General features: G+C 32.3%; 5 protein-coding genes across 6 annotated transcripts; 3 read left to right on the plus strand and 2 right to left on the minus strand.

Moving 5' to 3' along the window:
• The first annotated feature begins 111 nt into the window (after positions 1-111).
• Positions 112-1,996, plus strand: LOC114169111 (uncharacterized protein At5g01610). The gene is made up of 3 exons (XM_028054136.1): positions 112-393; positions 985-1,039; positions 1,341-1,996. Exons 1-3 carry the CDS (start codon positions 286-288, stop codon positions 1,718-1,720), a joined length of 543 nt encoding a protein of 180 aa, XP_027909937.1. The 5' UTR covers positions 112-285; the 3' UTR covers positions 1,721-1,996.
• A 232-nt stretch (positions 1,997-2,228) lies between these two features.
• On the minus strand, positions 2,229-5,331 carry LOC114170256. The gene is made up of 7 exons (XM_028055744.1): positions 4,981-5,331; positions 4,216-4,330; positions 3,544-3,703; positions 3,318-3,466; positions 3,040-3,191; positions 2,697-2,811; positions 2,229-2,460 (listed from the first exon to the last, which is right to left on the minus strand). The coding sequence occupies exons 1-7, from the start codon at positions 5,205-5,207 to the stop codon at positions 2,323-2,325; spliced, it is 1,056 nt and encodes a 351-aa protein (XP_027911545.1). The 5' UTR covers positions 5,208-5,331; the 3' UTR covers positions 2,229-2,322.
• An 8,217-nt stretch (positions 5,332-13,548) lies between these two features.
• Positions 13,549-16,616, plus strand: LOC114167067 (cell division topological specificity factor homolog, chloroplastic). The gene is made up of 2 exons (XM_028051997.1): positions 13,549-13,747; positions 15,766-16,616. Exons 1-2 carry the CDS (start codon positions 13,646-13,648, stop codon positions 16,372-16,374), a joined length of 711 nt encoding a protein of 236 aa, XP_027907798.1. The 5' UTR covers positions 13,549-13,645; the 3' UTR covers positions 16,375-16,616.
• A 1,496-nt stretch (positions 16,617-18,112) lies between these two features.
• On the minus strand, positions 18,113-19,485 carry LOC114174730 (polygalacturonase QRT3-like). Of its 2 annotated transcripts, XR_003602702.1 has the most exons (3): positions 19,194-19,485; positions 18,806-19,041; positions 18,113-18,428 (listed from the first exon to the last, which is right to left on the minus strand). XR_003602702.1 is itself a non-coding variant. In XM_028059575.1 (2 exons), the coding sequence occupies exons 1-2, from the start codon at positions 19,419-19,421 to the stop codon at positions 18,913-18,915; spliced, it is 357 nt and encodes a 118-aa protein (XP_027915376.1). In that variant the 5' UTR covers positions 19,422-19,485; the 3' UTR covers positions 18,113-18,912. The 2 variants fall into 2 exon arrangements, 1 of the variants encoding a protein (XP_027915376.1); XM_028059575.1 differs by having other exon boundaries at positions 18,113-19,041.
• A 2,174-nt stretch (positions 19,486-21,659) lies between these two features.
• LOC114173027 lies at positions 21,660-22,642 on the plus strand. The gene is made up of 2 exons (XM_028057220.1): positions 21,660-21,964; positions 22,088-22,642. The coding sequence occupies exons 1-2, from the start codon at positions 21,779-21,781 to the stop codon at positions 22,298-22,300; spliced, it is 399 nt and encodes a 132-aa protein (XP_027913021.1). The 5' UTR covers positions 21,660-21,778; the 3' UTR covers positions 22,301-22,642.
• The last annotated feature ends 2,527 nt before the right edge of the window (positions 22,643-25,169 follow it).

Here is a 25,169-nt window from a genome sequence, read left to right on the forward strand (position 1 = left end):
GCGTAACGCCGCTTTGAGCAGTGTGTTCATCAGCGTACTTTGTCGTATTACCCTTTGCCAGCTCAGCTTGTAATCTGATGCAAAGGTGAAACCTTTATCATCACTTGAGATACCCACTTTCACATACACACACACACACACTACCTTCCCCTCTTCCTTCCTTTGGGGTGTGTTGTGTGTTCCATCCAACTCCAACTAGTCACAGATTCTTCTCCTTGGATGCATTGCACCAGAAAGTGAAGGGAAGGGAAAAGAAGAGAGGCGTAAACAGTTATACACCCCAAAATGGAGAGGGCTCTCACTAAAGTTAGCAGCTTGAAGGTGGGGTTGGGGAACTCATGGATCACCAAGAAGGCCAAGGAGGAGTTCTCTAACATCTCTGGAGACATCTCTGTAAGTATTTTCTTTTTGGGTTTCTCTTGCATTGCATTGTTTTTTATTTTTCTTATTCAGTGTTGTTTGGTTCTAACGTTGTGACCTTTTGGTGTTTGAGAGATCTGAAATAGAAGCTTTGTCAATTGATGTTCTTTGTCTCCATTTTAGGGTTATAGATTCCCATGATGCTTGATTCTTCATTAAAAGTTGTACCTTTGGTTATGTCTGTATGATGGGTATGGTTTTCCTTTTTTACTTCATCTAGAGAAATTTTCTGGGTTTGGGAATGTGGAATTTCTTTTTGAACCTATTTCTTGTTTGCTTTGTTTGAAGAAAGGAAGGGGAAAAATGTGAAAGGGAGTGTATGTTGCAGATGAAGGAATGAATGATTTTTTTTTTAAACCTTTTACAGCGTTTTTAGTCCTTCATCATGATTCTCTTTGGTTTCAGATAGTGAAATGACATGGTTTGCTTTTATCGGAGGAACATATGTTTGCACAAAAGTTTAAAGATTTTGGTGCTTGATTTGTGTTTTAGCCTTGGGATTTACTGTGGATTTTGATGTCACTGCCTTGTTTTTGCTGAAGAAAAAATTGTGATCTTTTGCAGACCTTCTCAAATACGGTAGAAGAAAAGGCAAAGTGGATCTTCAACAAACTGAAAGGTATTAATGTGTTTTGACCCTTAATGTTCATGGATGTTCATGTATGCATACTAAGATTTACTTCACCCAGTTATTTTAGTCAATTTAAACATAAACCAGGAGAGACTGTATACCAGAATGCTTATGCTCACATTTCTAAATCTTGTATTTTCCTACATATAAATCTTCATTGTTTCAATAAGCACTTATACAGCACTATGATAAACTAGGAGGAATGTGTACCAAAACATTGAATCAATCGATTTATGAACAACTTTGATTCTAATAATCACTGATTTTCCTTCCCCTCCTTTTTTCCCAGGGAAGCCGCAAAAGGGCCTACCGGAACTGCTCCGAGAGTACAATTTGCCGGCAGGGCTATTTCCGCAGAACATAATCTGTTATGAGTTTGATGAAACGAAGGGTAAGCTGATAGTGTACTTGCCATCTGCAAGTGAGGTGAGTTTCAAGGACTCTTCTGTGGTGAGATACGCAACCAGAGTGAAAGGGGTGCTTACAAGGGGAAAGCTTTCAGCAATAGATGGAATGAAAACGAAGGTTCTTGTGTGGGTGAAGGTGACAAGTGTTGCAGTTGAAGGTTACAAGTCTGATAAGGTGTGGTTTACTGCTGGTGTAAAGAAGTCAAGGCCAAAAGATGCATATGATACGCCTCGTGATGCTGTCAGAGTAGCAGAATTCTGAGTTTACAAATGTTTGTTATTATTATTATGTCATTACTATTATTGGTATGGAATAGGTAGTCTATATATTCTTGGAAATGTTTACACTCTGTAGGTATACAAGTTAGGAACCTCTTCTCTGTTATTTTCTATTAATGATCTGGTCATTCATTGTCTCATTGAACGTGATTGGTTTTTGCTAGTTTCAATGGACCATACAAGTTCAAACATGTATTTCATGGGTACTGTTAATCTTGTGAAAGTTTGTTATTAAATCGGCGAGTCCGTCGTCTCTTAATTCAAATATTTTTGATGATGAATTTTTAAAAGAATTAACTTGGTAACGTTGAAACGTTGAAAAAGTACACTCAATTTTACAGACGTTCCTAGCGTTAAAACTAGTTCAAATAATTTATACCATAAAGATGGAGTATATGAACAAAAGTTCAATGGGTCTGCATCCTTTTTTTTTTATTAGTTTCCAATAAATATCATAATACAGTTCAATGGGTCTGGAATATTTGGAATTATTTACTAAATGCAAAGGCCAAAATTTTCATTGGTAAAAAATTGCAAGAATTGTTGTTACTACAAACTAATCTAGCTTCAGCTTCTTACTATTTGCTAAGAAACTGTATTTGTAGCTCGAAGAATCTCATACAAGGATAGAACATTTTCAATAGTCAATAAACCAATAATGCACCATTCCAAGAAATCTGATTTCCTGTTCTGCAGAACTTCTTGAAGAAAATGAATATTGTGCTGCAGACAACCAAATCGATGTAATTAGCTTTAATACGACAAACATCATTTGAACATAATAACTACCCTCAAATACTATGTTTAATATACAGGGGGAGATGGTGTTCATAATTTTAAGCACATTATTGTGATCCAACGGCCTCAGATTCTGAACATTTTCAAATGCATTGTTTAGATGAAATGACTAATACTTTATAGAGGGTCAAATGGATATATAATATAATGGGCAGAAATACCTCTACAAATTTCAATTTGAAATCCAGGTTTCCAAATCGTTGTGCAACTTCATACTCCTCCCTAAGATACTCATATATTTGAGCATACTTAGCATCCCTCCAAGCAATTTCGGATCTGATTAATCAAAATCCACAATAAAACATTAACCAAATCTTCTAACTGTTGACTACGATGAAATTAATCCAGAAACCAAATATTTGAAATCTTTTGGGATACTACAACAACAAAAGTCTTTTCCAACTAAGTGAGGTTGGCTAGGGCATACTATAATCAGAAATTTTCAATATATTATTACATCAGCATATACATATTTTTCTAAAGCCTAAAACAGGACGAAAATACCTCTCAAAGAGCCCAACTTTAAGAATCACATCGGCCAAATTTGAGTTAGCCTTCCCAACAAGCTGAAGTAGTTTCTTCTTATCCATAGTGAAGGTTCCAGTTTTCTCCATTCCACGGTTTATGCCGGCGAACTCTTCAACTAAACCATCAACCTGATAATAAGAGAGAACAAATGTCAAATATTCAATGGTGCCATTTTAAGGGTTGTCTTTTTTCTTCAGGGTTAACACATGACAAACAAAGTACAAGGAATAAGATGATGTTTGGCAAATATTAACCTGCGAGACAAAATAATCCAGAGCTATGCTTTGCCCCAGTACACTTCCAATTATACGGATACCATCAGTATCCAACGATTTCAGAACTATGTAATCTGGACCTCCTTGCATGTCCTCAACTAACAATGGCTTCTCCTTTATTGCATAATCTAATCACACAAAAACAAAAACATGTTAAATATATACACTACAGAATTCAAAAGAACTTCAAGTTGAAGAAACTTACCATCTTTTCTCATCTCTCTAAGTAAACCAGATGCATGCCTCTTAACTAATTCCAGGTAATCTTCCACTTCATGATCCTCAATATTGAACAAGACAGCTGACCCATACTGATATACAACCATGTATTGACAGTTGCTTGCTTTCACGTGAAATCCAGGTCCCTGAATCAAACGCCTAAAGTTGTTCAGAATTTGTTAAATCAGTCATGTATCTGTACAATTTAGTTACAGATATGGTTATTATGAACACTTGAATCTTCTTTTAACTAGGGAGCATTATTTTCCTTTATGATACAGTGAATTAATTCACTCATCATCAATAAACAAAATATCGTTACTTATGATGCAGCTCAAGCTACATAAATCAGAATATGTAGCTTGAATTTTCTCTTATCTTTCCCTTAACCTTCAAATGCACACATAATTTCAATGACACGAGTCTAATAAAAAATCTACCCTCACGGCTCATGATCCCAATCTAGTCTGGACATTCGACATGCACATGGAGCTCCACGAGGAACATCAACAAAGTATTATTATAATAAACCTAGTATCCTAAAAATGATGGACAAGTAAATACTCAATAAAGATATTTAAGAACTATTTAGTGACATGCTAATTTCTATAGAAACACAAAGGCTCTTCAGAAAAATAAAAATAGTAATAAACCTTACATTAGAACCCAAATTAAAGTCACAGAAGCGGAGAGCAACATAGTTTGAAGATGAGCGAGAAGAGGGAGGAACAATGTTTCTGTGATTATCAGCCTGGATGCCCTTCAAATTTATACTGCCAAAATGATGAATCTGAGACAGCCAAATCGTAGAGAACAAAAACAGGACAACAAAAAGACATGTGAGGGGAAAGGGTTTCAATTCAAACCCAGAAAACAAGGAAAAACGGAATGCATCAATGTAAAATAAAAAACAAAAAATTCTAAGAAAACCTGATAATCTTATAAATCATATACGAGCATTAAAGTTACTGCTTAAATAAAACAACCTAAAAAAGCACTCCAAAATCCCAATCTGATAAATAAATGCAACAAAACTACAGTCCCCGCACAAACGCACACGGAGTCTTCTAAATCTAACACTAAACAGAAGTATTACAGTAAAATATAGGCCAACTAGAAACATAAAAGCTATAAATTTTTAAATTCAAATAACAAAGTAAGCTGCAAATTGTACACATCAAAATGAATTAAAACAAAAACAATAATCATAAAACTCTAAAGCCAAATCAAAAATTAAAACTAAGAAGTACAAATTTCAACTCCCATACAACATGGTCTTCTCCTCTTGAATGGAACAGTAGCGGAAGTAATAAGTAACATCGCAGAAACGAGCGTCCGAGAACGACCCATTTTCACAAAACACAAGATAGCAAAAGGGGCCATCGAAAGTATCGAGCTTGAATAAGATAGGATACTGGGGTACCTGGTAGAGAGGAAATAAGCTTTGACGGGGATTTTGACGGTGGGGTCGATGTCCGGGGCACTTAACCCGATTGGATCCGGGTCGGGTATTTCGGAAGGTGCGGCGGCGAGAGAGATAGAACGGTTGAAGGAGAGAAAGTGGGATTTGGAAGAAGAGGAAGAAGAAGATGATGAAGAAGTGATTAAGCGTTTATAGAACAGTGAGAAGGTTTTCCATCTTCCACCCATTCGCTGAGAGGAAGAGGGTCTTCTTCCGATGATTTTCTGTTTTGTTTTTCGCTTTGCTTTTGCTTTGTGTGGTGACTCTTACTTTCTTTTCCTTTTGATGGCACTGTCGAATGAATAGGTGTAATTACGCAGGAATTTTTTCAACTTCCCTTTGTTTTGTTTTCTTTGATGTGGATTCAAATTTTCGATTCAATCTATAAGTTTGGATTCTCTTTTTCTTTAATTTAACGATTAAATTTTACTAAAGCTAATTATAATTAGATTTACTTATCGCTTAAGAAATAATAAAATTAAAACTTTTCTTACAAGAAATCTTAAATAATATGTTTTTAATTTATATAGCTATCTAAGAAAATAAACTACGGGATAAATTATTAAAGTTTTATTTCTATTATGATAGCATCGGGCTTTTTTCTCTTGGTTTTCTTGTTATTTTGATTAGTGTTTTCTCAAAATGGTCATAGCATAATGTTGAGAATTGTGCCTCTAGGTGATTTTCATTTTCCCCAAATATTCATCCAAGACTCGTTCAAGGATAAAATGAGTAAAGCATATATGCTTTAGGTATTCAATAAAAAAATATCAAAAAAAAACTTTTTATTGCTAATATTTTTGTATTAAATTAATTATAAAATGATATTTAAGAAAAAAGCATCAAAATTTTTTTTAGTATTAATATATATCTTTGAAATTAATTATAAAATTATGTTTAAGAAAAAAAGCCCAAAAAAATATTTTATTATTAATTTTAAACATATCCGTCAGGTATTCGTTATACGGGTACCCGCATAATTTTTTTATATCCACGAATATTCACGAGTATTCGCAGATATTTACAAAAAAATAAAAAAATATATTTAACAACATATTTTAATCCTAAATTAAAATACATAACATTCATAAATTTTAAACAAAGTACAAATAACCCATTTAAATAGTGTTGAATGACAATTTACAAAGAAATTATTTTTTTGTTAAAACTAATTGTTAAAAAATAACCCATTCAAAATCAATATGTTAATATTTTAATCATGTTATTTTTTTATTTTTTTTAATTTAAATTAGAGTATAGCGGGTATGTGTATCCACGGGTACAAATACTATGATACCCGTACCCGCTCCGTTAACATGCGGGTATTAAAAAAACACATACATGTTACTCGCGGGTATCCATTTACAATATTCATTTCCTACCCATTGCAGGTTATATCCGCAGATACCTGCGGGTACGGATTTTTTTGACATCCCTAATTACATCCCTTAAATCTCCTTATCTTGAATCTCATGTTGTCTATGTGTACCAATATCCTCATTTCTAGTTAGTAGGGATGGCAATGCGGCGAGACGAGGATGAGTTTCGTTATCACATACCCATCTCCATTCATCCTCATTTCCAAGCTCAATGGGTATCAAACTTTTATCTCATCTCCATCCCCATCGGGTAATGGGTATAATCTTGTACCCATACCCTTGTTTTTTTACTACTTCAATATTAATTTTAATTAATTTTTATAAAATAATAAAAAATTATGGTAAAGGAAACATAATATTATCAAATATTCAATATTAGGAGGATGGTTGTTTCTTCGATATCAAATACTTTGGAATAAATTATAATTATTTACATTTTATATTAGAATACCAAATAAAATTTCATGAGAACCAAAACATTTATTAAATTCACAAATATTAATGAAACCTAGTTGATAAAATTTAAAAATATTTTTAAAAAAATATAAAAAAAAAACAAATATTCAAATTAAAATATATTTTAAATGTTTGTTTACTTCAATTTTTTAAATTCTAATGAATCTCTTTGTTATACACATAATATATCACTTGATCAAAATGACGCAAAGAACAAATAATAGACATAATAATAAAATTTTGACATAGATCTTGTATTTTTTGAACTCCAATATATATTGGATGGTGATAAAAAAATATTCATGACAATTACATTAAATTTTTATATTTTAGTAATTAAAATTTATTTATACAATTATAGTGAAAAAATTACAATATGATTGATAATGAGTTAGAAAATAAAAAATACTTAGATAAAATATATTGAAATAGTATTTTACACAGTGAAAATAAATAACAAATAAAAATATTAAAAAATTAACAAATGTGTGTCTTAGAAACAATTTGAGAGACTATTGAAAAAAATCGCACAAAGAAAAACAAATGTATAATTAAGGGTATGATAAGATGAAAAATACCTTAGAGATCTAAGAAAACTTTTCAAATATCAACATATATACTTAATGATTGAGAAATAACAAAAATTATTTTAACGAATCAAAAAAGTTATTCAAATAAAATAAAAATTATTAATAATAAGTAAAGAATTTTTTTTATATTACCATCACCTCTGCCATCTCAAACAAACCTATCCTTCTCAACCAATCTATGTATTTTATACTAATACATAATTCTCAACTTGACTAATCCAGTTTCTCTGAATAAGGCCAGTATCTATACATATTTCAAAATCCTCCAAAACAAATTATCTAATTGAAGTGCTCAAACAAGGATATAACAAAAGTATGTAATAGACGAAAAGTTTATTAATGAATAACTTTTTTTTTTCTTTTTTTATGAATGACTATATCAACAATATCATAAAAACTAGTTTTGTATTTGTTTCTTCACTTCATCTCTTTGGTCAAATAAATTACCTGAATAGATATAAACTACTTTAAACGAACTAATAAATTTAACTAGATATAACTAAATATATGATTCAAAATGACTATTTGTAACTTAATAACTTAGTCAAAAATGTAATTAGATAATGACTCAGTTGAAATGATTGGTCTAATTAAATAATAACTTGGTAAAAATGACATATACAACTAGATAATAACTTGGTTGAAATGATTTATCAATCTAGATAATATATTAATAACTTAGCTGAAACTATTTGTTCGAGTAGATAATAACTTATCCAAAGCCAATTAGTGTGTGTTTGGTTTTTAGTTTGGAAGCTCAAATCTAAGTTCATTTTGTATTGAAAGTCATAAATGATGTTAAACAATTTTTTGTTATATTTCATTGAGATCCAATCGTGGGTTGCTTTCAAAACAAAATCATAAAGTTTTTTTTGTTGAATGAGATTTTCATTCAACCAAAGATATTTCTTCTAAGTACAATCTAAACACGCTTATTACTTAATAATTTCACTAAAATAATTTATCCTATTAAATAACTTTTTAAAGCTTTGACTGTGAAGCGATTGAAACACACGTGATAATTTTTTAATAGAAGAAATTGGGATACAAAGTTTAGTGCTATTAAAAGTATATATATATATATATATATATATATATATATATATATATATATATATATATATAATATAGGTAGATTGATAGAAAGTTGATGGATAAATAGTAGTTTGGTCCTAGTTTTCGTTCGATTTTTTCAATGTGGTCCTACTGTTTGATTTTTTTTTAAATTTGGTCATACTTTTGGTAAATTATTTTCAATTTGGTCCTTTTCGCTAACACCGTTAAAATAATTAACGGATGTGAACAGTAACCGTCACGTGTCATTTTGTAATTTTTTTGATTTTTTTTTTAATTTTTTTAATTTTTTTTTAATTTTAAAAAAATGTACACGTGTGAAGCCCATATCATGCCACGTGTCATTTTTGTGATTTTTAATTTTTTTTAATTAAAAAAATCCACGTGTCAAGCTAATATCATGTCATGTGTCATAATTAGATTTTTATATTCAATTTGGTCATAATATTCGTTATTTGTTTTCAATTTGGTCCTAATTTTTTTTTTTAATTTAGTATTTTTGTTCCTCTCCAAAGACAAAATATAATTTGTATATAAATGTTATATGGATATTCTTATTAAAATACATATTTTTATTAAATATTTTTAATTTAAAATTAGAGTTGGTTTAAAATTAAATATTTTTAACCTCTTAAAATTTTAAATTAATGGTGTTATTGCTTTTTTTCGTTTTAATTTTAAACTAACTCTAATTCTAAATTAAAAATATTTAACCAAAATATGCATTTTAATATATACAAATTAAATTTTGTCTCAATTTGGAAAGGAACAAAAAAATCAAAAAATGACACGTGGCAGTTATTGTTCACACTCGTTAACTATTTTAACGGTGTTAGCGAAAAGGACCAAATTGAAAAAAAATTACCAATATTAGGATCAAATTGAAAAAAACAAATCAACAGTAAAACCACATTGAAAAAACCAAACGAAAACTAGGACCAAACTACTATTTAAGCCTATATTTAATATTGAACCTAAGTCTTTGTATCATACCCAAAGGAGTAATAGTAGTTCCTAAATAATTTATTTGGTATAAGAAATTAAGAAGTTTGATTTTGAACAAAGTTTTAGAAGGTTTGTTTAATTTCTTCCGAATAATCTAAATGCAAGCACAAATAATAATATAGTTCTAACTAAAGTAAATAACATCAAATATATCAAACACTAAAAAAATCCGTAAATAACAATCAAATTTAAAAAAATAATTAATTATTATAATAACTAATTTAAATTATAATTTATAAATTAAAATAATTTTAAATTTAAAATAATTTTTATTATGAATAAAAAATTATAATTAATTTATAAATTAGACTCTAATTAAGATAAAAATCAAATGATAAAATCAAACAAAAGTACAACATTCTTTCAAATTGAAGATAAATAATAATTTTTAGGTTAAATTACCCTTTTGATCCCTCTATTTGTCATGAAATTTCATTTTGGTCCTCACGTTTTTCATAGTCTCAATTTGGTCCTCATTTTCTTAAAAATGACTCAATTTAGTCCTCACCGTTAACTTTGACCAGACGGTGTTAAAGTCAATGTCACGTGTCAATTTCTGATTTTTTTGAATTTTTTTAATATTTTTTGAATTTTTAATTTTTTTTTTGAATTTTTTTAATTTTTGACACGTGTCATTTCACCATTGTGCCACGTGTCAAAGTGACTCAATTTGGTCCCTATATTTGTTTTTAGTTTCAATTTAGTCCCAATTTTTGTAAAAATGAAGCAATATTGTCCAGCTTAGATTGAGACTCAATTTAATCTTTGTATACAACTTATGATAATATTCTTAATAAAATTGACATTTTTATTAAATATTTATAGAAATATTTTTAATTTTTTTTAATTTTATTATTAAACAAAGTTAAACCCCAAACTTAATTTCAAAAATAAACAATTTTGTCATCATATATAAAGGCATCAAGTGTATCATATTATACAAACTTGGTAAAGATTAAAAATCAAATAACTTGTCACACATAAATTTAGGAACTAAATTTCGAGTTCAAAACAAAATCAAAGTCTAATGTTTTGTGTAGAATTTAAAGTTAATTTAAAATATTTATAGAAATATTTAATAAAAACATTAATTTTAGTAAGAATATCACCATAAAATTTATAAGAAAGTAAATTTAGTGTCAATTTGAGGAAGGACAATATTGCTTCATTTTTACAAAAATTGGGACTAAATTGAAACTAAAAATAAATATAGGGAGTCACTTTGACACGTGGCAAAACTGTGAAGTGACATGTGTCAAAAAGAAAAAAAAATTCAAAAAAATAAAAAAAAAATTCAAAAAATATTAAAAAAATTCAAAAATACCAGAAATTGACACGCGGCGTTGACTTTAACACCGTCTGGTCAAAGTTAACGGTGAGAACCAAATTGAGTCATTTTTAAGAAAATGGGGACTAAATTGAGACAACGAAAAATGTGAGGACTAAAATGAAATTTCATGACAAATAGAGGGACCAAAATGAAATTTCATGACAAATAGAGGGACCAAAAGGGTAATTTAACCTAATTTTTATATAATAATATCAAGAAGATTTTAATATAATTCGGTTTAAATTATTTGAATTTGCTAAAAATATACTAATTTTAATAAATAGCGAGACTAATTATCATATTTAGGTTATGTGATGTATCTTACATTGTAACGTCCCATTTAATTTATAAACGTAATTAAAGAAACGCTACGCATAGATAGTATAACAACGCAGTCCTGGGGTCTTAATATCACCCCTACAAAACTAGGTACACCAAGATGCCAACAGGAAACAGTTGAAAGGTTCAACAGTTAAAGTAGAGTACTAAGCAGAAAATAAATACATGGGCCCAGGCCCTAAAGAAAACCCATCAAGAAATAAGATCCAGTCTACGCGTACGCAGCGAAACTATCACCACCCTGTTGCCCACGAGTGTTCCTCGCATCTGCTCACACTAACAAGTTGATGATCATCGCAAAGGGAGAGTACCACACCGCAAAACACACAACAGCAAAAGTAGGGTAAGCTAAAGCACAAAAGATTTCATCCATCAAATCAGATATTATTTCTCAGCATCATACACTCAATTCAACCAAGCATGTTATGACTCGTTAGGCAATACACTACGACTCGACTTGACTCATCCGGATATGTATAGCCTGGTCGGATTCAGCAGATGCTTGCACTTGTGGTGGAATACCTATGCTCACCCCCGAGCTATGTGTTACAAGTGTTACGATGAATCAATTTCCCTCACCACAAGGTTAGCCCTTAATGAATTTCATGCCTCCTGCTACTCTCACCACATGAGTCAGTCCGCTCTAAGTGAGACTAACTGGCTCCTTAGAGCGTCAGGATGCAATCCTTACCTTGAATCCTTACCTAGTTATACATATGGGGCACCACCATGGGCCACTAACATGGGTCATGGAATTACGTCCCGATCACTAACTGAAGCGCAACCCCGGAGGTCTCACCTAGAGACTCCAAGGAATTACACACTAACACAGACTAACTATCAAAAATCAACAATCAGAGAACAACCAATCATGATCACAAATTCCATACCAACCCCTGAAATAAGTACTCATTCATATTACATGTTGAATCCATACCACTAGTCATTACCACACCATGAGTATAGGGCCTCATCCCATATCAATACCATGCCTCGTTAATTCCAACCCACTCATTCATTTCACATGCCAAGTCCCCACAATATCCATCATGTACCACTCATGAATTACGTCATGCATACATAGCGATCCATCACACACACACACACACACACACACACATATATATATCTATATATATATCACATCATAACAAATCATACTCAACAAAAACCAATCATTCAAGAGAGATCAAACAACCAAACAACACCTTGCCTCGTCCAGCCCCTCGCTCAGGCTGAAAGGCCTTGCTCAGGCGAGCCCCCTTCGCCTAGGCGAAGGCTCGAGAAGGGAAACAGAAAATCAACGCGGGATCTCACTTAGGCGAGACCCCTCTCGCCTGGGCGAGATACTCGCTCGCTCAAAATAATTAGATGGTCGCCTGTGCGACCTTTCGCGCAATAGGGTTTGGGCGAGTCCCTGTTTGCCCCGCCTGGGCGAGACTGGCTCGCTTGGGTGAGATTAGCAGGTCTCGCCTCTGTTTTCCTGCAACAGTCCCTCACACCAGCCCAAACAAGAGATTTATGCGTTCAAAACCAACATAGCATCACATCAACCATACAAACTCGAAACAACAGCCAAACAGTGAGGAAAACGAAACATATGAGCAAGGTCTTAGGTTCCCTACTTGGAAAATAAGCTAGCGGAACGCTTCGACACACACACAGTGAGCAAAACTGTCCCTAGGATGGTCAACAAGCTGGAACGAACAGTAAAACAGAGAAAAGGGCGAGTCATCACCAAACCCTAACTATAAACAAGGAACATAGACCATGCAAAGAGGGAACACGGACTGAGGGCAACTTACGTGGAATAGGAGCTGGTGCGAGTTAGTTCGAAGGAGGTCTAAAACAAAACCCTAGCAGAGCTCTTTACGGCAGCGGAGCGAGACGGCAACAACTCTAGGTTTCTGAAAAATGAGTAGAAGTGTGAATTAGGGCAACACGAAATACTTTTATCCTATGAACCAGCCTTTAGACCCAACTGTTGTAGGGCAACCTTTAAAATAAGGGAGCAGAAATGAGTAAAGGGTTTTATTGGACCTTACATACATCATTACATCATGAGGAGATGCATGATTGTAAAAAAAACAAAAAAAGAAATGAAAATGAAGTGAGAAAACAATGTGTGAAAAAAATAACGATGAAACCTACTATATTATTGCAAAGTTAAAACAATATTTTTTCTTCTTATTCTTTTGCTCTTTCTTTGATTACATATTTAGCCTTTTAATTCATCTCTGCTATCTATTTTTTTGCCACAATTCTCATTTTCATACACTCAAATTCTCTTCTGAAAAGAAAAAAGGAATTATTGAAAAAGAAAAAGGAATATAGAAAAGAAAGGCGAACGAAACGACGACGTAATTGGGGCGTGATAATAACTGGCAAATTGAAGATTGTGACTGATAACATCGAAGTTCCGTTTCTCGGAGCACACTACGAAGCTCTCAACAATGGCGATTTCCGGCGATCTGCGAGTCTCTGCCACTCTTCCTCTCTATCGCTCCCACTCCCACTCACCTCCACTTCGAACCGCTTTCGTCCCTTCTCCTAAGGTTTCATTTTTTCATCTCTCTATTTCCCTCTTATCTTCTCACGAATGCTTCTCATTCTCTGTCACAACATGCATGCATTCTCATTCCAATTCCACTCATGCTGAATTCAACACTTAATTACCCGCAAACCGCACCGTTTGAGGGTTCCACAATCCGATTAGGGTTTTTATAAAATTGCGGTGTTTTATAATGTTGTACTCAGTGGAGTGTCAAACGTGAAGCATTCAAAACAGAAACAAAGAAAAATACGGTTACCATTTTACGATACAATAGCAGCCTTAAAGAAACTGATGTGACCCTTTTTCCGAGTACATCAATTTTGTTTTATGTATGCATTTAGTGTCATTTGGCAATTTGGCATGATATGATGGATGGTTTGGTGGCATGTCTGGTAGAAAATGAAAATCTTACTCTAGAGTGGTGATTGCTTAGGTGGTGTATGTCTAATTTCTGTTAAGTATGGGCTTAGGTTCGATTTTTGACCCTTGTAAAGATTCAGATCCTATGACTATTCAGCCTATTATGTGCTTGTTTCCGGTCGCTAGTGTGTGTGATCGGAGCAGGATTGACGGGATTGTTTGCGAAGTTGGCGAATTTTCTTGAGCTTCAAACCTGCAAACATTTATGTTAGGATCCATTTGCATGGAACGGAACATGTGTGCCATATCGGAATTATGGGACCGTGTTCTGGGGTTTGTAAGACCTCAAGTTCTCCAACTACAATCATGGACTTTTGTGGTATGGTTCTCCCAAGGTTGTTCACGTTGTGACACTCGGGTCTACCACTTTCTCTATTCTCTCCCTCTAGTGTTGGCAGCCTGTCTGGTGGCTTGACCTTCTTGAATCACACAATCTTCCTTTTAATCCCTAAATCCCCCTCTACTCAACCTCTTTGAATCACTCTATCTCTCCTCACTAAGACTCTCTACTGTTGTAGTATAACTTGGCTGAAGTATTTTGTTTTTTTTTTGTTTTTGGTTTTGAAACCCGTGGATTGGGCTTCTTTTGGCTTTTTTTTTGAAATACAACATCTCCTTCTTTTGGAATGGCTTTTCTGCGCTTCTGTATGCTGTTCTATGTTTTTTTCTACTGCCAAATAGAAATAAATTAAAATATTTATAGTACAATAACAATAAATAAATAAATAAATTTACTTTAATTTTAGTTGTAGTTTACATGTATCAATTAGTTACATTATCGTCCTTTTTATTTTATAGTTTATATTTATGTTTTTGGTATGGTCTTACAATTTGTGTTATGATCACTTGTTTTATGATCTTACACTCTGTTTCCAAACTTGAGGAAGATATCAGTTTTGACAACATTGAGCCTTGATTATATAATAATATCACTAGAATAATGTGCTATGTATGTTCTCTACCTACACAGGATTGTCTCCCGTAGAAGGTACTTGTGGTTCTAAACCAAATAATACTATAGGTGTTTTTCATATGATGGAAATCCATGGAAAGTGTTGGATTATATGCTATTTTGTCTCTCTGTGGTTAGTTGAATGCTATAAAAGATCTTATTAGGCTCTAAGTAGATATGGTAGCCTGCATTCTTAAGTTGCAACTCCATTTCATGGCCCTCTAGACCAAAGTATTAGAGGAAGCATCATTATGTTTGCATCATTTTTCATTGATTGAAAATATGTATAACATATTGTTGGTAATGGTAAGTTACTTGCGTTAGACATTGTAGAATATATTTTGCGACTCAGTTGGAGGGTTTCAGTATGATTAGAGATTCTGGTGGTGCATTTATGTTTTCTGAATTTTTTATTGTGTGGGGAAAGGTTCAACAAAAAGCTCTTTGATTTTCTATTTGATTAGATGTCTTTATTCAGATTTGAGGTGCTCGTATGTTGATAAATGCTCTTTGATTTTCTATTTTCTATTTTCTATTCTTGAATTTTGTATGTTGATAAATGCTCACATTAACCTTAATATTATATCAAGATTTTGAAAGCAATGAAAATGCCTTCTCGATAATGTTTCAAATTTTCTGTCTAATAGGTAGACTTTCATCGATTCTTGAATGGAGCATGCAACATCTCTGAATTCACCCCAAAATGCCCTTGCCTGACAATTGTACGATGCAATATTCGTGGGTCCTGCAAGCCAGTTGCTGCAATCCTTGGAGGTCCTAAATTCACCTCAAATTCAGTTAGTCAAGAAGCTGAAAATTTTCTCCTTGACGCTGTCAAAATGAACTTCTTTGAGCGATTAAATTTGGCTTGGAAGATAATTTTCCCATCGGCAACATCTAGAAAAAACTCTAATGCTAGAATTGCTAAGCAACGCTTGAAGATGATTTTGTTTTCTGATCGGTGTGCAGTAAGTGATGAGGCAAAGCGAAAAATTGTCAGCAATGTTGTGCGTGCTCTATCTGACTTTGTGGAAATAGAATCACAGGATAAAGTTCAGCTGAGTGTCTCTGCTGACACAGATCTTGGAACTATTTACTCTGTCACTGTGCCTGTACGGCGAGTTAAGCCAGAATATCAAGATATGGATGAATTTGGGACAATAACAAATGTTGAGTATAAGGACACTGGAGAGAGTTCCGGTTCTGTTGATGTTAGATTTGATTTCTATGTTCCAGACGAAACAACTGGATTTTGAGTTGAAAGATCTTGAATCTTCATTTCTATTAAAAGTAAGCGTTTGAAATGCTTACCACTGAGAGCAAATGTGGAGTGGTGTATATATTTTAAAATTGAAGCTTACATTAGGGTGACACTAGATTTTGATGAAAAATTTTGTTTTTGTACTACCTATATCAGTTATTTGGTTCATTGCATCACTGAACTATGATATGCTGTGATTTCTTACGTAGCATTCTATGATAAGCATTTGTTTGGGTATATGAATCGTCATTATTCATGAAATTGTTCTACATACGTGATTGTATGTAAATAACTAAGTGGTTTGTGAACATGCACATGAATACATTTTGGATGTATGTTATGTAGTTTTATGACTCCATTACCTTTTATTTTTATCCGTCCTATTTATTTATTCATTTATTTTATGTAATTTGATTTTTCTATTAATAAAAGTTTCAATCAAATTTTTCAATTTTAGAAATAGAATAATGTGATTATTAGAAGATTTAATTGACTCAATTTTGAAAATGTAACAATGCGATCTTTTATAGGCGGAAATATTATTAGTTTCATAAATTATTATACGTGAACTAAGCAAATTATTACTGTTAATTAAAATTATTAATATTTCATTATATTTATTATTAATATTTAATTATATTTATATTTAATGTTATATTATTTTTCTTCATTTATATGCAATGTTATAATGACTTAGTGACCGTTTTTAAATTATTGAATTTAGTGTTAAGTTTTGTTTTATTGAGTTGAGAAGAAATTGTAATTCAATAAGATATATTTATTTTGTAATATGGAATATAACTTTTTATGACAATGATCGAAGGCAATGGAAAAATTTAATTTATGAGCTTAATGAACAAGAAAGTAAGGTGGTGAAGTCTAATTCTGATAATATCTATTTTATATATTATTTTTTATTCGATCAACTTTTTTATTTCAAAGATAAAAAAACATTGTAGTGTTTTACTTTTGTTTTTTGTTAATTAATCTTACTTTATACTTTGTCATTTATTTTACGCCTAATAGTATAAATTTAATGTAGATCTTAGTATTACATTAAATCCATATGGATTTGACACTCTTAATTTTAAAATTATTGACGACAATGATGCATCGGCCAGAAACACTCATTCAAATATTGCAAATATTCAAACAATTTTTCGGAAAAGTATGACAAAAAGTAATATATGAGAAGAACCTTAGTTAGCTATGTGATATGACTACCACACATGTTTATATGAAGTTTTGTTGTGACTTGTTGAGTTTGCTTGTTGTTTTAAACATTAAAATAATGGAGACGAAAAATATCCAAACGTACAATTGGCTGTTTGAAATATTGAGTTAGTTTTCAATGATGCCACTGCTTTTATTGAATATGTTAATTATATACCTTAAGTTTAAATGGCATTTTTAGTATTTAAGTTAAATAGTGTCAAATGTCGAAACAATAATTAATACATAAAAAAAATATAATATTTATATTTACTTATTTTCTGAAATTTAAAAATTAAAATATATCGTAAAGATAAAGATGGATTATAATTTTATATTAAAATTTAAATATTAAAAACATATTTAACCTTAAATAATAAACTTAGACATTTGACAATAGACGGTTCAATTTCTAATATAAATATATTATTTTTTTAGTTGGCGTAAAATTTCTAATATTTGTAACTCAACATTGCAAAATCATATTGTAAAAATGATATTTACATTATGTACAGTAATTTCTTTTTATCTAAATATTCTTTCCTTTATTTACAGTTCAATGTATTCAACAATTTGAAACACAATCTAAAAAAATTGAATTATGGTTACAAAGTTGCCTTTAATGTTGCCCAAAAACATTTGCAGTCACAGTCTCATCTGCTTCAAATCACAACGCCATTGTGAGACACATTTCCGAGAGCATGCTTGGTAAGGTTAGGAAAAAGCAAAAGTTTGCTAAAATTAACTGTCTATGAGGTTCCATTCCCTTGCGTAGACATCTTTGCAACTGTGGCCTTTGAGTTCATACCCTTCACAACATTTGCTGCAGCACTTTATCTATGAATTGGTGAAATATGAAAAGTTTTGTACTGAGAAAAGAACAAAAATAAAACATTGACAAAAAAGGAGTTGGAAAAGGACTTTCTTCCTTCCTTTTAAATATTAAATGGATAGTCATTCCTAAAACCAGTTTTCTATTTCAAGTTTGACCAAAGCCAAGCTTCCAAAAGTAAGTATTTTTTTCATGTTCTAGATTAATATGCCAGTATACCATTTAATATTATTAAGGAATTAAAGATCAAGATCAACACTAATACAACTTTTAATACAATAACTTTTACTTTGTAAATCAAATGACAAAAGATAAAAACCATTTCAACTTAGAGGTAGACCATTTACTGTTCAAATTTTCATGTAAATTATGCTTTTCTTACCATGAAGTTTCCAACCCCTGGCTGTGGAAATTGCAGTGGTTTGCTAATGAAGTACTTTCCACCCTCAAGATGAACCTGAGCACCTCCAAGATCTTTGATGTCTTTCATTAAGAACCCTTCAGTTGACCTTTGGCTACATCTGCTATGGCTGCAAGAAGAGCTTCAGTGCTGTCTGAATTTCCTGTTGGATCTGCACCATCAGATGTCAGAGGGTACACATGTGGTTTCTTGAGATCCTTCATCAACCAAAAAAGAATTCCATCAAACATTTGATATTTTCCCACAGAAAATGCATGACCAAGTTCATGAGTGCCTTTCATCAAAGGGTTTCAAATTTCAATACTAACTAAAAAGGAAACAAAAGGGTATCTATTGATGATTGAATTACCCGTGGTGGAAGAGGAGAAGGAGTAGGAGAGGGTGAGTATGAAGGTGGTGTTGAAGTAATGGAGTGACGTCTTGTTATGGAAGCCTTGAATCCCTTAAGTCCAAGGATTGCTTCTTCATGAGTGAAACCAGAAAGAGTCCTTAGAGACATGTTCTCCACATAAGCATGAGCCACAAAGAAACAAGTTATCTCAAGAAGAATGAACCACATGGGAGACATTGTTGCCATTGTGGTTGCTATTGTGGTTTCTAGTGGTGAGTTTATTTTATAGAAAATCAGGTTAGTGAGAAGCAGTTACGAGAAGGGATTGGTTGAGAGTGGATATAAATAAGGGGGAAAAGGGAAGGGGTTAAGTAAGACTTCATGTGAAACCTTTCATAGTGGATCAGTGTCATATACAGCACGTTATTTGGATATGATGTTGGTGTTACTTTGAAGGTTTCTCTTTTAAAGTTTTCTTGTAAAATTTTCGTTTTGCATGATGTATCAAAAAAAGTAAGTAGTTAACTAATCTAGGGAGTTTTACAAATTTGAAAATGGTGTAGAAAATTAAAGTATATCGAAATGAAGTACTGAACTTATTTTGGAAGATATTTCTGACCATTATAACTACTGGTTGTTGCTCTGCCTTGGTCAGGAACCAGTAAAGTATATCGAAAGAAAATTTGAAACCAGATGACAGTGTGAAAGACTATAACTATTAAGTTCTAAGTACAAAGCAGCAAGGTTTGGAGAAAGTAAAGACATAGTAGCCAGTAAGTTATAAGATTAGCAATTATAAGATAATAGCAAGTATACCTCTCGCTGTTTATGAAGACACCTCTGAACATATAACTGCAACTGAAGTGCCTCCAAATTTGCAAGTCACTAACAATCAAGAAAAAATAATTCAGTTGGTTAGAGAACAACTAATGTCAATAATATGAAAATAACCATGAATGTAAACACTGAATATTCAGAAGTGGGTATTCATATTGTTAAGGAATATAATAAATAAGACGACGATATTGATAAGGAATATATCAAGCAGGTGTCAGACAAAAAGCAGGCACACTAAAGGAATGAATTTACATATAACAGCCTAAATTATATCTACTATATGTTTAAGAAATTTTTATTAGAAAGAACAAATGTGATCGCAAAATGTTAACAAAGGAAAACTTGTTTTATGTGGAAGAATCATTGTTAATAAAGTTCTGCTCTAAATATTGGTGTTCTATTCCTTTGAGAGAGATATGCATAAAAACTTGTTTTTATAAAGAAGAGTCGTCCTTAATGTGTTAAGAAAAATTATCCTTTTGATTCCAAAGTTCTGATTTCAATCCTGTAGCTTGGCAGTTTCCTTCCACACTTCTCAATGAATGAAATGAAGCACTCAATTTAATTTAAATACAAGAAAATGCAAAGAGACTTAGTAAAAATAATCCATCAATATAATACAAATTAAGAAAAGTTAATGCAATTTTGTAGCAAAATGGTCATAGTGAACCATATGCACTTACTGTGTTGTGCAAAAACTTACCTACGCTACTATACTACTACTGATAAGTGATGCAGAGTAATTGAGATTCAAATTAAAAGAGTTTCTTCATACATTAATTAGACGAGTTTAGTGAAAAACATTATACGGATCTAACAATACACAATAGATGAGTTTATCCATGCACTGATTAGACAAATATAGCAAAAATCATTAAATGGGTCATTCCATACATTGATTAGATGAGTATAAAAATACAGGTTAGGCGAGTATGTCCATGCACTGATTAGACAAGTCTTGCAACCAACATTATATAACTTTGTTTATACATGGATTACATGATTATAGCAGTATATATTAGACGAATATATTCATATACATATTATATGAGTTTATCAATACACATTAGACGACTCTATCTATTCTCTTATTAGACAGGTCTTGCAATATACAATAAATGAGTACATTTATATACTGATTAAATGAGTTTAGCAATACACATTACACGAATGTGTTCATATACTAATTAGACAAGTCTAACAACACATATTATACGAGTTTGTCAATACATTGATTAAAACGAGTCTAATAATACACACTAGACCAACATGTTCATACACTTATTTGTATTTTTATCGAGTTTATTCTACATATTTTTCCATGTCCTTTATATTTCTAGGAAACCTACTCTATATTTGTACACATGCACTATTCTTTATACTTTTACAAAATCTACTATTTATAATTTTACATGCATATTAATCTTTAAAAACCTATAAATCATTTTTCATAGATTATATTCAAAATTTAATTATAAACCTAAAATTATTTAAATTTTTTTTTCTCAATCTCAATCTTTGGTGATGAACACATAAACGAACACCGACCATTGCGTAAGCACGAATTTTGAAACTTTTTTTTAAGTTACATCATGACAAATATTTTTTGAAATTTATATGATAATCTTATGTAAAAAAGAAAACTTTTAATATTCAATTAAAAATATCTGTTAACAAAACTCTGTGTCTGCCTGCACCCTTTGTTTTTGACAGTATTCATTTCGGTGTTGATTTGTAGAAGAACGCACAGTGGTAACAGCCATTACATGGGTTCGTTGGGTCGGAGGAGCATGTCCACGGTGGCGAAAGCGGTGGCAGAAATCACAGGCACCGGCAACACCAAAATCCGTAAATCTTCTAGTGAACTCTGCACCTTCCTCGGCATCCCTCGCCATTCTCGTTCCGAAATTGCCCTCATTCTCTCCAAGTTCATCAAGCTCTACAATTTCAGGGTTCTCTCCCCTTGCCTCATTCATCCATCCCCAACACTATTCTGCACTTCATTACATAACTGTGGTTCCTAGTTCGTAAGGTTAAATTTAGGGTATTATTGATATGATATGTTCGATGTGCAGAGTCCTGGTATTAAGAAGGACAAGATGTGGGAGCAGAATTTGCAAACTTTATTGCGTGGAAGAAACACTGTTGGTTTTCCTGAGATTGCTAAGATACTGTCTCCAGAGTTCAGCCAGGGTGCCATTAATGTGAAGGACAATAACATGGATTCTTCAATGGATAGTACAAAGGGGAAAGGTTCTCAAAAGAAAGGGAAGCCTTCTAAGAAGTAGGTCTTCCACATGCTTATCTTTTTAAGGACCCAACTTTGATTTTTTTAAGTTGAAATTTTGTGTTCGCTCAATCTGCAATTCTGCGTGATAATGACATGAGTGAGTTTGAGTGGCAACCTGTTGTTGAAACGGGTTTGATTATTGTGTTGTTGTCCTTTGATATAATGTGATTTCTCTCCCTGTTACATTTTAGCAAGTTCATAACTTACATGATACACTTGTTCTTTGGTTCAAGGAACGGCAAAATCTGTTTTCATTTGCACTTTTTATTTGTGCTGTGTCAGATGAACATTTCCGGTATTATGCCCATCAATGAATGAAAAAAGATTGTTATCCTGTCAATTGTGCAGTGTTTGATTGTTTTCTTCAAACTTCCAAGCCATAACTTAGCAATTCATTGTGTGAACTACCGATATGAGGCATGAACAGTAATCCAAGATGTTGTAGAAGTTATCTGGTTGTATCTTTTTTATAGGTGAAGATGCAAGCTTTTACAAAAGATCTGATAATTTACGCTCGATTAGAAAGAGTAAATAAACAGTGTATTAGGGATTGAAAACGGTTATGAGCATTCAGCCTTAAACTTCTAGATGCTATCTTTGACCTTATGCTGATTAGAATGCATAGTGTTATTTCCCCTGCTTATCATTTGGCGCACATAAACACGTGTTTGTCATCATCTAATGATAAGAAAAGGCTTGTTTCTGTCAAATTAACACTTTCATGATTCATACTTTGTTGTTTAAGCATTTATCAATAAGGTCATTGTTCACGTTTTTTCTTAGACCTATTTCCTGTCAGTATAATGTAGTCTTGCATTGTATGAATAGTTGTGTGGAAAGGTATCCTAAGTTAGAAATGAGCAACATTTTTCATTCTCCAAATCATTAAAAAAATGTAGGTTATAATGACTAAATGAATCTCCTTGACAATACCTGCACTACACAGCAAACTCAAAATATCATGGTTAGACATGAATTAAAATCAGAAAAATCCCTTGAAGCCAAGTCCAAAAACTTATAGCAGTAGAACATAAAAAAAAACAGTATGAAAAAAGTTGTCTTCTTGCTTACACTACAGGTGTTGAACATAAAACAAAGGAAATTCCTTTGCATTGCATGGCTATATCAGAAGGGAGTCTATTAAGTAAGTTTCTAAAGAACCAGAGATTTAGTTGGAGGGATTATGCAACCAAATACTTACTCCAAGAACAAGGATAAAAATAAGCCCCAGTTAAAATCAGATGTTATAGATTCTCCACTCTCGGTACTTGTTGCAGAAAGGTAGGAATACAAAGGTGATCTCCATCCCTAGCATCCACAACCCTAACTTTGAGAAATTGTTTTGTGTTCATAAGGATAATGGAAATTTGAGCTATGTTGTCATGAGAAAACTAGTTGTGTTTCCAATAGTTTATATATGTCCCATTATCAGTTGTCCAATATGTTTTCCAAAATAAGAGCATAGTAATCTGAAACACCTGACCAAACCAATGGGGATCTATAGAATTTTTACATTCGAAGTGAAATTTCTAATTCATCCATGAAAATTCTTGATATTTCATTGCAGTTACTTGGGTTAAAAAATCCACAACAAAACTAATATTAGAAAAGTTGCACCAATAGTTACGATTGGAATTGAGGAGAGTTGTAAACAGAAAAATTTGAATATGATGAGTTCTGAGTCATCAAAAAGCTAAAGCTATAAGTAAATAGGTTCGTGGGTTTTTTTTTACATTTTATTCATCCTATTCATCAACGTGAGACTCTCAACTCCATATTCGAATTCCTCAAATGCTGGGAAGTTAGTAGGATTATGGCAACAGACAATAGAACTTCTATCATTATAGGTGGAGGTTAGAATATCGAGTAACACATGGCGCAGTGCGAATCTTAAAACATTTTCCCATTTGCTAAAAGAAGTACCATCATCTTAAAACGCAGAAGGTTTTGTATAAATGTCATTTACACATTTATACAAACTTATAATCCGGTAGTACTGGCATACAAAGGTACTTGTATGATTATATAGAACCAGGAAACGTGGTAATGAAGGCAAGCAATTTAAAGAAACTCAAACATTATAAGAAGCTTTTTGCTACTTGTTATGCTTTTTGGGCCGAGCAAGCTTGTGAAGTAGATCCAGGCTGAAAATGAAAAAGAATCAAAATCAATTGTCGTGCAGTTATGCACTAACTTGGTGTTCAAGAAAGAAAGACTGAAAATATCTTTACCACACAGGCATGGACATCATCACAACCACACAACAACTTCCCATTGAGTGAGTAAAAAAGTTCATGCTTCAGCAACAAAATTAGTAGTAAAGGAGAAAATGTGCCAAAGTTCTACCTTGTGATAGTCAACAGCAACATAATTAGTCCACCTGTTGCCACAACACCATGACAGGTTTTGAGCATGTCAATGAGACCTCCAGAGTTATCTTCACATGTGATTGGCTTAAGTGGAAAAGTGCGAAAATAGTTTATCAACGTTAAGGACTTGCTCTTGTCACACACCAAAATAGAAAACTAACAAAGGAATCAAAATGCCAGCGTGAAGAACAAGAAAGATTTAATGGTTGGTGATATCTTGCACTCATTTTCAACCATGTAATTCCACTGGTATGCAATGCCTTCACTTTGTTCTTTAGATTTTCTTGAAGTGAACACAAGTAGTCTTTGATTTTTAGCAACCATATCACTCACAAGAGGCCAGTCTCCTATTTTTGGTATTCTCGTCACAGGAAACCAAAACTTCACCAAACCAGCTTCGATAAAGACTCTTATCAATCCTTTGGGTGTTTTAACATAATAGTCCGGTATGAGTGTGATAATTAAAGTTAAAATTTGTGAAAATTTACGAGATATTTG

The sequence above is a fragment of the Vigna unguiculata genome, chromosome 2 (assembly GCF_004118075.2).
Source record: "Vigna unguiculata cultivar IT97K-499-35 chromosome 2, ASM411807v1, whole genome shotgun sequence".
Classification (NCBI taxonomy): domain Eukaryota; kingdom Viridiplantae; phylum Streptophyta; class Magnoliopsida; order Fabales; family Fabaceae; genus Vigna; species Vigna unguiculata.